This window comes from Canis aureus, chromosome 13, assembly GCF_053574225.1.
Source record: "Canis aureus isolate CA01 chromosome 13, VMU_Caureus_v.1.0, whole genome shotgun sequence".
Taxonomy (NCBI): domain Eukaryota; kingdom Metazoa; phylum Chordata; class Mammalia; order Carnivora; family Canidae; genus Canis; species Canis aureus.
Genome location: NC_135623.1, coordinates 35,857,376 through 35,870,802, shown reverse-complemented (window position 1 = coordinate 35,870,802; position 13,427 = coordinate 35,857,376). Strand labels below are relative to the sequence as shown.

General features: G+C 34.9%; 2 protein-coding genes across 6 annotated transcripts in view; one reads left to right on the top strand and one right to left on the bottom strand.

The window, feature by feature from the left end:
• RLIG1 (RNA 5'-phosphate and 3'-OH ligase 1) overlaps positions 1-13,427 on the bottom strand; it is a 75,749-nt gene that overhangs the window by 22,244 nt on the left and 40,078 nt on the right. The window contains exon 8 of one of the 3 annotated variants that reach the window (XM_077845752.1): positions 10,584-10,639. The exons of the other annotated variants lie outside the window; for them this stretch is intronic. Within the exon in view, the coding sequence (XP_077701878.1) occupies positions 10,636-10,639 (4 nt within the window). The 3' untranslated portion in view covers positions 10,584-10,635. Of the gene's footprint in view, positions 1-10,583; positions 10,640-13,427 lie in introns of those variants that run through there. 3 annotated transcript variants of the gene reach the window in all.
• The window catches only part of CEP290 (centrosomal protein 290), an 88,709-nt gene that overhangs the window by 46,767 nt on the left and 28,515 nt on the right, over positions 1-13,427 (top strand). For all 3 annotated transcript variants that reach the window (XM_077845725.1, XM_077845726.1, XM_077845727.1), the window contains exons 29-38: positions 2,277-2,388; positions 3,038-3,493; positions 4,086-4,250; positions 5,370-5,477; positions 5,831-5,965; positions 6,953-7,219; positions 7,882-7,989; positions 9,083-9,282; positions 11,853-12,066; positions 13,007-13,144. In XM_077845725.1, coding sequence (XP_077701851.1) covers positions 2,277-2,388; positions 3,038-3,493; positions 4,086-4,250; positions 5,370-5,477; positions 5,831-5,965; positions 6,953-7,219; positions 7,882-7,989; positions 9,083-9,282; positions 11,853-12,066; positions 13,007-13,144 — 1,903 coding nt within the window. The remainder of the gene's footprint in view (positions 1-2,276; positions 2,389-3,037; positions 3,494-4,085; positions 4,251-5,369; positions 5,478-5,830; positions 5,966-6,952; positions 7,220-7,881; positions 7,990-9,082; positions 9,283-11,852; positions 12,067-13,006; positions 13,145-13,427) is intronic.

Below are 13,427 nucleotides of genomic sequence, written 5' to 3'. Positions count from 1 at the left end.
GTATGTTAACTATACTGGAATAACATAAACAAAATGAATATATTATTGAAATTGCCACAGCCACTCCAACTTTATATAAACAATCACTATCCTGATCAATCACGAGCCATCATCAACATTAAGGGAAGACCCTCCACCAATGAAAAGAATATGGCTTGCTGAAAGCTCAGATGATAGTTGGCATATGTTAGAATAAAATGTATATATATATATTTTTAAAGATTGATTGATTAATTTAGAAAGTATGAACAGGGGTAGGGGCAGAGGGAGACGGACGAAGAGAATCTCAAGCAGACTCCACACCGAGCACAGAGCCGAATGCAGGGCTCGATCTCACAACTCTGAGATCATACCTGAGCTGAAATCAGAGTCAGATGTTTAACCAACTGAGCCATCCAATTGACATTAAGTACTGTGTACTCTGCTAGGTATTAAATGTATTAACTCCTATAATCACATTTTTAAAAACCATTATTTATTGATTTTTTTTCCTATAATCACACTTAATAATCCTAACATAATATGATTTTTATTTTACATGTGAAAATAATTTATTTACTTGGAACAAAAAATATATGTAAGAAATTAATACTGTGTGCCAGGTTGATGCTGTGTATTCATTCTCCTGGGTAATTTTGGTGTCAATTCAGTAGAAAGGTAATAGGAGCCATAAGTTATTCTGTCAAGCCCAAATAACTATTTGTAAAAATGATTTTATGGCTTGCTCATCATAAGGTTATTTTTTGGAGCCTTGATAGCCCTTGGAATGTCTGTTGTTCTCAGCCCATTTCATTGTGAAGGACTCCATTTATTTTTTCTTCCTCTTACCTCATAGACTTCATCTTTTGAAGAAAAATAATTTATAAGTATTCATTTTATCATATTTTAATTTTTAAAGCATATGTTTTTTTCAAGGTTTTATTTATTTATTCATGAGAGACACAGAGAGGCAGAGACACAGGCAGAGGGAGAAGCAGGCTCCTTGCAGGGAGCCCGATGTGGGACTCGATCCCAGGACCCAGGATCACGCCCTGAGCCAAAGGTAGATGGTCAACTGTTGAGCCACCCAGGTGTCCCTTTTAAAACATATGTAACTGGCAATGAGACTTTCTAATCAATGTGAGGAAACCCGACTTATCTGACAGTGAGTTAAAATTATTCTTGCCCAAAGTAAAATGCATTTTACTTTCCCTCTGTGATCTTATAATAGTAGTTTTGTAGGAAATTTAATAATTTACCATCAGGCTTCTCCCATTTTTTTAAATTGTAGTAAGCAGGGAGTCCCTGGGTGGCTCAGTTGGTTAAGCAATGCCTTCCGCTCAGGTCATGATTCCAGGGTCCTGAGATCCAGCCTTACATGGGGCTCCCTGCTTAGCGGGAAGCCTGCTGTTCCTCCCTCTGCTGCTACCTCTGCTTGTGTTCTCTCTTGCTCTCTCTCAAATAAATAAATAAAAATCTTTAAGAAAAATTGTAGTAAGCATATAATATTTTTTTCATATTTCTGATAGCTTGTAACTTAAAACATATATTAATTCATCTAGGGAACTTAGGAATCTTAAATTTCTGTATTCTTGACTGTACAATTATTCAAATAAACCTACTTATTACCTATTCTAGCTCTACCAAACTAGGATAATAAGCATCTCATGTTAAAAGTGTGGGAGAGAAGTTCTGTGGCCATGTAGATTTGGAAAATGCTGTATATATGTAATTTGAGATAATTTTTTGCTTTAGAACTTCTCAGAACACTTCATACAATACTCTGTATTAGGAATTTTCAAGGGAAGGATCTTGGGAATGAAGTTTTTTAACAGAACATGTTAACCTCTCATGAAATTACATTACATGAAACAGTTGAGGAAATTTTACTTTAGTATTTGATGCTAAGAAGAGATGCTGGACGGGGATCCCTGGGTGGCTCAGTGGTTTGGTGCCTGCCTTTGGCCCGGGGCACCATCCTGGAGTCCCGGGATCGAGTCCTGCGTCAGGCCTCTGTGTGTGTGTGTGTGTGTGTGTGTCTATCATGAATAAATAAATAAAATCTTAAAAAAAAAGAGATGCTGGAGATTAGCAGCTTTTCCAAGCGTCTAGAAAACTGGAATACTCTGTGTGTGTGTGTGTGTGTGTGTGTCTATCATGAATAAATAAATAAAATCTTAAAAAAAAAAAGAGATGCTGGAGATTAGCAGCTTTTCCAAGAGTCTAGAAAACTGGAATACTGGTATTTAGTTAGAAAATGTACCTAATTTTTCCTGAGGTATCTTTTCACCTTCTAGACTGAGAGAGATTTCTGATATTGCCAAAAGACAAGTTGAAATTTTGAAGGCACAGCAACAGTCCAGGGAAAAGGAAGTAGAATCTGTCAGAATGCAACTGTTAGACTATCAGGTATGCACAGCATTGGCTCTTCTAAATAGTTTTTTTTTCCCTTTTCCTAAATTCACATTATATATTGGATGATTTTACAGTTTCAATCTGAGGGTATGTCAAATAGAGGCTCCTATTCTTGTTCACTGTAAACTGATTAGAAAACCTTTTTAATTTGAAATATCATTCATGATAGAGAAAAGCATTTAAATACCTACAAACACATTGTGCTGGCCGCAAGTCAAAGTTAAGACCTGAGGAGAAATAGTCCTTCGTAACAGTATTTTTTCTTGTATTAATATGTAACTCTCACATACATATTCTCCCAATATAAACTTTTCTAGGATAAAAAAATTGTCCACATGTTACACTAATATTGTCATTTGCATATGGAAGTTGAAAAAAAAACAGTAATATGCCAACCGTTATTTAGTTAAATGCCAGATTTGGATTTTAAATATGTTTGAGTTTGGGTTTTTTTCTTTAACAAAGTTTTTGATAATTAAAATTATATATAACTAAAGCTGAATTAAAGCTAGGCAAGATTTTTATAGGATCTCATATACCACACTTCTTAAAATCTTACTTAGTAAGTTGTGTTTTTAAATCCATGATAAGTGTCACTAGAAAAACTTGAAACTGACTATAAATGTGTACTTTTTTATGTTAGGCACAGTCTGATGAAAAGGCACTAATTGCCAAGTTGCATCAACACATCGTCTCTCTTCAAATTAGTGAGGCCACTGCTCTTGGTAAGTTGGAGTCAGTTACATCTAAACTACAGAAGACAGAGGCCTGTAATTTGCGCTTAGAGCAGAAACTTGATGAAAAAGAACAGGCTCTCTATTATGCCCGTTTGGAGGGGAGAAACAGAGCAAAACATCTGCGCCAAACAATTCAGTCTCTACGGCGACAGTTTAGTGGAGCTTTACCCTTGGCACAACAGGAAAAGTTCTCTAAAACAATGATTCAATTACAAAATGACAAACTGAAGATAATGCAAGAAATGAAAAATTCTCAGCAAGAGCATAGAAATATGGAGAACAAAACGATGGAAATGGAATTAAAGTTAAAGGGGCTAGAAGAGTTAATAAGCACTCTAAAGGATGCCAGGGGAGCACAAAAGGTAAAATATTGACTTTCAGTTCAGTATTTCCAAAAGAGTTACATAGTAATTTTAAGTTCTTAGTATGTAGCTATCTGAAAAATGTTTACTATATGACCAAAATTCCAATTATATGTTGTTAATGTAGATATAAGTTAAAAGTTTTGGCTATTTGAATATCTATTTGTAAAAATAAAATGAGACTCTTCTAAACAGTGGTTTTGGTAGAAATGCTTAGATTATATACTATCAGAGAACTTTAAACACCAACGTGGGATTTGATCCCGGGTCTCCAGGATCGCGCCCTGGGCCAAAGGCAGGCGCTAAACCGCTGTGCCACCCAGCGGGATCCCGAAATGTTTATATATATTAAGTGAATACTAATTTTAGTTATTGTAAACATTATAGAAACATTTGAAGAATGTTTTGTTAAGACGGCACATATTTTTTAGAAGAATCTATGAAAGTTCTAGATGAACTTTGCCATGTGGCTCAACAAAGGATAATTCTTACAGAATATTTATTAATTTCAATTAAAATTATTAGGAGCAATGAAGAAATATTTATTTACGTAGAGTGTTTACATTTGTACATATTATTTGTAAATGTTTAGGTAATCAATTGGCATATGAAAATAGAAGAACTTCGTCTTCAAGAGCTTAAACTGAATCGAGAACTAGTCAAGGATAAAGAAGAAATAAAATATTTGAATAATATAATTTCTGAATATGAGCATACAATCAGCAGTCTGGAGGAAGAAATTGTGCAGCAAAACAAGGTTTCTTTTTTTTTTTTTTTTTTTTTTAATTTTATTTATTTATGATAGTCACATAGAGAGAGAGAGAGAGAGAGGCAGAGACACAGGCAGAGGGAAAAGCAGGCTCCATGCACCAGGAGCCTGATGTGGGATTCGATCCCGGGTCTCCAGGATCGCGCCCTGGGCCAAAGGCAGGCGCCAAACCGCTGCGCCACCCAGGGATCCCAAAACAAGGTTTCATTTCATGTTTATTTTGCTGTTTTGTTGCTAAGATATTAAACGTAAGAATATCTCATGAGTGATGGCATTATTCTCTTAATTGAGTATAACTCCCATTATTCTTTTTATAAAAGACTTTCTTATTTTTAAAGCATTCAAAAAATTTATATTATTTACTTACGTTGTAATGGTGATTTTAAATTTAAAAGGAATAATAAATTTAGTTAGTTAATTTTTATTTTGATATTAGTTACTTTTCACAGTAATGAGTTTCAGCTGGCTCTCATGGATGGCATAGTAGAAGGCAGTTTGGTGTGGAACAGATGAAATTCACTAAGCTCATGCTTGCTGGCCTCAGAAATTATGTTGTTCCTTCCACCTAGAGTGTTCCTAGCTCAGATCCCTGTACTGTGTGTGCTTTCATTGCTTCCAAGTCTTAGCTCAACTGTCTTACCTTATCAGTGGACCTTCACTGCCACTCAGTATACAACTGTAAATCCTACCATCAAGATTCCCTAAATAGGGATTATCTAGCTTCCTTTTTCTCCAGCACCCACCACCCTCTGATATATTACATATTTATTGACTGTCTCTGCCTGACAAGTACATAAGTTTCATGATGAAAGGGACTTGGTTTTGTTCACTGTTAATGGTCATGTTATCTAGAAGAGTGCTGAGCACATAGTACATGTCATTAAACGTTATGGATGGATGCATGGATAGATTGAAATTCTGACTTCACATCATTGATTTCTGTGATCTTGGGCAAGTTACTTAGTTAAATCTCTCTGAGTTTGCTTCTTTTTTCCATAAATTGAGAATATAGTGACCCCAAAGGTTGTTGTGAGGATTAGATAAGAAAATGTATATTAACACCGTTGTTATATGCTTGGTGAGTGTCTCTGTGTGTGTCTGGTACAGTTTCATGAAGAAAGGCAGATGGCGTGGGACCAAAGAGAAGTTGAGCTGGAACGTCAACTCGACATTTTTGACCATCAGCAAAATGAAATACTAAAAGCAGCACAAAAGGTATGAGTGATTAATTCTGTTTGCTACTTACTTATATTTCAAATATAAGTGGGGGAGGGGCAGCCCCGGTGGCTCAGTGGTTTAGTACCGCCTTTGGTCCAGGGCCTGATCCTGGAGACCCGGGATCGAGTCCTATGTCCTATGGGCTGCATGGAGCCTGCTTCTCCCTCTGCCTGTGTCTCTGCGTCTCTGTCTCTGTGTCTCTCATGAATAAATAAATAAAATCTTTAAAAAACAACAACAACAAAAAACAAATATAAGTAGGATTTAACCATGTCCTTATTATATGGTTGCAATAGTATTTTCTTAATGATGTAACTGCTTTTTTTTTTTTTAATGCTATTTCTTAATAGTTTGAAGAAGCTACAGGATCAATGCCAGACCCTAGTTTGCCCCTTCCAAATCAACTTGAGATTGCTCTAAGAAAAATAAAGGAGAATGTTCGAATAATCCTAGAAACACGGGCAACTTGTAAATCACTAGAAGAGGTAATTAGTAAAATTTGCATTTTTATTTGTGTATTATTGTATTGCATTTTTATTTGTGTATTATTGTTGAATTTTCTAAATATTTTCTAACAGAGGTGAAGCACAGAATTATGAATCTGTTGCTAATTCCAATCTCCTTTTCTACTCTACTGTAATGTTTTTAATAGTCAGTAAAGAATAGCGGATAGGGCTAATTTGAATTTCTTGCCCATTTAATCACTACTTGTCACTTTTGGGCACACTGATCAATAGTAGTAAGTTATAATTACAGAAAATAATAAAAACTGAAGATGACTTTCATTTTGGTTTACATCTAAATGAAGTAATTTTAAATGCATTTTAAAATTTCATGAGTAAAACTGTACATTTTTAATCAATTGAGGAAACCTAAGATTTTTTTTGGTAATTGTAAGATTTGACATTTATGTGAATTGCCACTGAGTTATTTGATTTAAAATATCTGCCTTAATCTTGTTGAAGAGTAAACATTTTTCCTGTTTTATTTTAATAAACTACATATTGTAGAGTGGTGATTCATTGACTAAGGATGCTGAAGTTCCAATTTTTATAACTTAACTGACTTATGGACTACTCGTCTAGGGCTCTGACAGTCAATGGAACAAAATAAAAGGGATGATTTATGACATTTTCGTTCTAAATCTAGTACCGCCACACGCTTCTAGTTCTAAAACTACAAGAGCTAAATAAAGTACCTTAATTAAATTTTATTTTCATCATAACAGTGAAGTTTATAACACGTGATAATTTTTGAATAAGTAAAATGTGCATGCAGATAGCTGCTGTCGCATGGAAATATAAGAAATATAACCTTATTAATATCAATATAATATCGGTATGAATATTATGTGAAAAATAAAGTGAAATTCCTGTTATTGCTTATAATTAATCTGACCAAAATTCATGTGAGGCATTTTTAAAAGAAAAAAAACAGACTTTAATAATTTTATTACAACTTGATCATTGCAGAAACTAAAAGAAAAAGAATCTGCTTTACGGTTAGCAGAGCAAAATATTCTGTCAAGAGACAAAGTAATCAATGAACTGAGGCTTCGATTGCCTGCCACTGCAGAACGTGAAAAGCTGATAGCTGAACTGGGCAGAAAAGAGGTAGAACCAAAATCACATCATACACTGAAAATTGCTCAGCAGACAATTGCAAATATGCAAGCAAGGTTAAATCAGAAGGAAGAAGTGTTAAAGAAGTATCAGCATCTTCTGGAAAAAGCCAGAGAGGTATGTTATTAGGCTGTGCCTTTTTATTTATTACCATGTTTTTTTAGCCAATGCCAAATATAATTCTGCCCTAAAATGGTAGTTCGTTTCTTGCTTTCAAATGATTCTATTTAGGAATTTTACCTTTCACATGATTGGATTACAGATCTGTCAGTAAAACTGGCAGTTTATATATGTCTCTCTTTCCCTCAGGAAAACCAGGAATAGCTGTCATGGTGCAACTGTTAGGATTTTGAAAAATATCAGTTGAGTTTATAGGTAAAAAGAATGAGGCAGTAAGTTAGAATGAACTCCATCATACTAGTAGTCAGTGGAAATCCAATTTGCTAGGACATTGATGGGAAAATCTAACATTTACAAAAATTTTTTAGAAACCAGTTAAAAGATGATGGATACATATTATTTTAATATTGAGTAAGTTGTGATTTAAGACTGGATTTATTAACTTGAACATGTACTAGGGGAATGCATACTTGGGGGAGGGCGTGCGTGCGTGTGTGTGTGTGTGTGTGTGTGTACACGCAGATATTGGTCCTTCCCTATCTCGTAAGGGTTTTGGAAGATTAAAGGTAATACAATTTTCAAGACTTTAAAATGTGAATTTTAAATTAATTTTAAATTAAATCATAATTTAAGATACAGTTTTGATTTGCTGTCAACAGGAACAAAGAGAAATTGTTAAGAAACATGAGGAAGACCTTCATATTCTTCATCATAAATTAGAACTACAGGCTGATAGTTCACTCAATAAATTCAAACAAACAGCTTGGGTAAGATTCTGGGAACTTTATTCTATTCTTTATTGACTTTTGAGACCATATAATTGAAAATGTAGCTCTCGTGTTTGTTTGTTTTTTGGAAAAGTAGCCATCCTACCTTTGTTGTTGGAATAATCTTCTAAAAACATAGCTCTGATCATTTTTCTCCCTACATCCACACCTTTAGTAGCCCACTGCAGCCTACAAAATTATGTTCATATTCCTTAGTCCTGTACTCAGAACCTTACATGATGTGACCTCAGTCTGTCTTTTTTTTTTTTTTTTTTTACTTGTCGTATGGTAGTTCTTTTTTAATGTTTTCCATAGTGGCTACATCAATTTACATTCCCACCAACCATGCACAAAGGTTTCTTTTTCTCTACATTCAGCCAACACTTGTTTTTCTAGTTTTTTTTTTGTTTGTTTGTTTGTTTGTTTTTTTATTTTTTATTGGTGTTCAATTTACTAACATACAGAATAACCCCCAGTGCCCGTCACCCATTCACTCCTACCCCCCGCCCTCCTCCCCTTCCAACACCCCTAGTTCGTTTCCCAGAGTTAGCAGTCTTTACGTTCTGTCTCCCTTTCTGATATTTCCCACACATTTCTTCCCCCTTCCCTTATATTCCCTTTCACTATTATTTATATTCCCCAAATGAATGAGAACATATAATGTTTGTCCTTCTCCGACTGGCTTACACCTCAGTCTGTCTTTTCAAGTTGTGTTCATTTTAAGTTTACCAGTATCTAACGGCTTTTATGTTCTGAATTCCATTCATACTTGTTTCCTTTGATCTTTGTCTTTTGTACGTGTTAAGTGACATATCTTTCATCTCTAAATGGGCAAATCCTGGCATCCTTGAGCCTTAAATCATGAATTCAGTCAACATATTGATTCTCCACTGCGTGGAGATGCTTTACTTGGGACTGTGAATACAAAAAATAAGATCTCTGTTTCTCATCTTCTTTAAGCCTCCATTGGCTATTAAATATCATTAAATTTTAAATTAGGTATTATATTTTGATCATTTGAGAAGGCCAAATTATGGATTAAGTATGGCATTGAGTGGTACATGCTCATGGCTAACTTGTTCATATTTCCTAGGATTTAATAAAACAATCCCCTACTCCAGTTCCTACCAACAAGCATTTTATTCGCCTGGCTGAGATGGAACAGACAGTAGCAGAACAAGATGATTCTCTCTCTTCACTTTTGGTCAAACTAAAGAAAGTATCTCAAGATTTAGAGAGACAAAAAGAAATCACTGAATTAAAAATCAAAGAATTTGAAAATATCAAGTTACGGTAAGCTTTAAGAATGTATCATAAAATATAGGCAAAAGGTAATAATGATACAGTGAGGATAAAGGTAAGCATTTGCTGTGTCATGCACTGTTCTAAAAACTTCATGTATATTATCTCATTTTTATCCTCAGGATTACTATGACATAGGTTATTCTCTCCTTTTTCACATAGGAAGTTAGGCCACGGGAATGCTCAGGAACATGCCTTAGGAGATGGAAAAGCCATGATTTGAATCTCGTCAGTCTGGCGCAAGAGCCAACTCAAGATTCTTGTTCTAGAACCTCGTTTTTAAACTCTTTAACTAAAGCATCCATTTAATCATCTGTAAAATGTAAATGACAGCACTTACCCTGGCTCCTTCTTTATGGAGGCCAAAGAATATTGTATGTGAAAGTAATTTGAAGATTGCAAAGTAATACATAAATATAAAACTTTTGTTTTATACACCTATAACAGTTTCTGGCACATATAATAGAGGATGAGTAAATATTTGTTAAATGAAAAAATTATGTTTTTAATTAATCAGTGACAGTTGCTTCATTCTCTATATTAGAGATTCTAAACATTGCTCAACAAATTGATCAGAATATAGATTTTAAAACCAGAACAGTTTTAAAGTTTGTGTATTTTGTAATCACTGTAAAAATATTAAGAACTAGAGAGTGTCTGCCTTGTGTAAATGGAGGTCTCTATCCTTGGATTTCCCATGAAAAGATTTATGTGGGGATCAGTACTTGAATAAGACAGCCAGAAGAAAAATAGCAAGCAGAAAGCAGTTTCTTAAAGTGAAGGTGGTAGAGTGGGCAGGTTCCAAGAGATGGAACTGGCTCCCAAGTTGTTTTGAAATTGGATATTATTGGGTTTCTCTGGGCTTGGAGGAGCTGTGACTTAAGTGGGATGGTCTCTAATGGAGGCCGCTTCCAGTCATTTGGGAAAATCCTCCCACAGGTTGGGAGGGGGTTTTTGACCCTACAAGGTTTGTACCAGAACCATCTTGGCAGTCCTTCTGGAGGAAGGGGGAGGAAGTTGTGCCCACAATACAAATATATAATAGTGAGTCTAGGGGTAACCCTGGAATGGAGGTGGAAGGAGAGAGGGCAGGTTCTGTATCTGTGACTTTTGCTCTGTCAGGCCCAAGGCCTTGGAAGCCATAAAGTCAGGTTGTTGAGCTCCTGGGCTTATAATGTGTAGCTTGTTTTGTTTTGTTTTGTTTTTATTATTATCACTGACCTTGCCCCAGCTCATGTCTCCATCATTCCGCTTCAGGGACTTGGGAATCTGCCTCAGGGCATTCCTTCCACAGCTCTTGTCTGGCTTTTACCTAACAGAGGTATCTCTCTGGACCTCAATTTCTTATCTGAAAAAATGGGAAAGTTGACTTGACTTTATAATTCCATTCCAGCTCTGACGTTCTTAGAACTTTTTATTCTTAACGAACGTATCCAAGATGTCTAACAAAATCAACACCACTTTTGCTTTATTAAGAAGTTACCACTTTTAAGAAATTATTCTCTAAAAGAAAAGAGAATCAGCAGTAGTATTTGTTATCTTTTTTTTTTTTCTTTTTTAATGAGAGAGAGTGTGTGCCTAAGCCCAAGCAGAGGCTGGGATGGGGATGGGGGGTGGGGTTGGTGACGGGAGAGAGAGTGAGAATCTTAAGCTCCATGCCCACGTAGAGCCAGTAATGGCTCAATCTCATAACCCTGAGATCATGACCAGAGCTGGAATCCACACTTAACTGATTGAGCCACCAAGGTGCCCTATTTGGTATCTTTTCAATCTACTTTTCCCCACTGTATTATTTTATACATGAGATGTTATTTTAGTGTAAGTTTGTATCACGTTTTGGTATATAAAATTGCTTATGCTTTTTAATCTAATTCCTGGGTGTAGAAAGTAATCATCCTTTGAAATTACCTGGTATATATAAATTTTTGTCACATGAAATACTTGAGTAGTCTTGTACCTTACCACATCATGTTAGACTAAAATTATACTTTTATTCTCAGTTTACACAGTGACATGTATATTTTAATGTGTCTTAGAAAATTATAGATCTGTGTGTTTTCTTTAGTAAAACCTCATATTTTCACAATTTGGTGATTATTTGAGGTAACTTCAGTTTTTGGCACATGTTGCAAGAGACTATTTATTTATTTATTTATTTATGACACAGAGGCAGAGGGAAAAGCAGGCTCCATGCAGGGAACCCAATGCAGGACTTGATCCCGGGACTCCAGGATCATGCCCTGAGCCACAGGCAGGCACCAAACCGCTGAGCCAACCAGGGATCCCCGAGACATAGTATTTAAAGTGCTATTTATTCATTATATTGTTTAGAACCAAAAAATTACTTGATACAGTCCTTGCCAACAATAGTAGACAAACTAAAAGGAAAAGTCTATTTTACGTTAGGTTTAAGAATTGTCCTTGTTTTGATTTGAAGCAAGGCTTAGGTTGTACGGATACTTAGGGATACTTAGGGCCAAACGTTGGCTCTATGTAAAATTTGTATCAAAGTGTTAATTGTAGCGGTCACTCCATTAAATACATGTGTTTCCTTATATTAGCCTCCAAGAAAACCATGCAGATGAAGTGAAAAAAGTGAAAGCAGAAGTAGAGGATTTAAGGTGTCTTCTGGCCCACTCACAAAAGGAGTCACAGAATTTAAAATCTGAACTGCAGGCTCAAAAAGAAGCAAATTCAAGAGCTCCAACAACTACAATGAGAAATCTGGTAGAAAGGCTAAAGAGCCAGTTAGCCTTGAAAGAGAAACAGCAAAAAGTAAGCGATAACAGACTATTATCAATATTTAGGAAATACAAGTGGTAATAGATTGTTGTGAGAAAAGACTTGCACAAGATAGTAGCATATACCTCTCTGTTGCAATAAAAAGTATGAGCTTTGTTTTAGTCTATTAAGCAGAAGTTTTCAAGATAATTCTTTTAAATAGCCATTTGGTGGTGTTTTTAAGTACATCTGTAGTCCAGTTTATCTTTTTATGTTGTCATCAGTTTGATTTGTGAGTTATCTATGGGAAGTAAGGGGAAATCTTAATCCCGTTATTTTCTCTCCTTTTTTAACTGGGATTTTCTGTTACTAAGGCTATTTTGAACAGTGAATAATTGAACAATTTGGGGGAATATGAGAGAGATATGACAGTGAGGAAGAAAGTTTAAAGAAGGAGGTCACAGTTTTTTGAGATGCAGTTGGTCAGTGGCTTATCAGTGATGTATTAGTTTTTAAACTTTATTTCAAATTTAATACTCAATTGTTTTAGGAGGTGCTGCTGTTTTTCTGTGCCACTTTATGTAATTTATTGGCAAATTTTAAGTCTTTTCCTAATCCTATAATTTTCCTTGTCTGTATAATTCAGTTAGTTTCAAACAGAAGTATGTGCTAAGTGAGTAATTCAGATAAATATCTAAACTTGGATATTGAAACAAAATGGATGGTTTTTGTCACACAAATGGCTTGATTTAATGCTGGGCCCTCAAAATTATTATTGTCAAGATTTTGAAGTCTCACACTCAGTTTGGAAAGAATTGAGTGCAATTAGTAAAGGAAATTCATTTGAAAAAGTTGAACTGTTAGTGAATTATATTTACTTACATGGTACTTTAGGAAAATAGTTAAAAGTTATAAAGCATATTATTTTTTGGATTACATGTTGCTCATATAAAATGTTACTTTTTAAAAAAAGTATATATGTTATAACTTTCAGGCACTTAGTCGAGCACTTTTGGAACTCAGGGCAGAAATGACAGCAGCAGCTGAAGAACGTATTATTTCTGCAACTTCTCAGAAAGAGGCAAATCTCAATGTTCAACAAATTGTTGATCGACATACAAAAGAGCTAAAGGTGAACATAAATGCATCAGTATAACAAAATTCCTTATAATTGCTATTGGCAGAGGATCTACTTTGATAATGTTGATAATGAATAGGGAATTTATTCTAATGAACTATTGATGGATATATATATATACATACACATTCATTTTTGAACACTAAGAATCTTTATTGTACTCACACACTATCATCCTGGAGATTAGCAAGATAGGCCATTATTAACTACTTCTTCCTAATAGAATTAAGAAACATTTTACTTCGGAATTTTGTTTCTATATTGATAAGTGCAATAG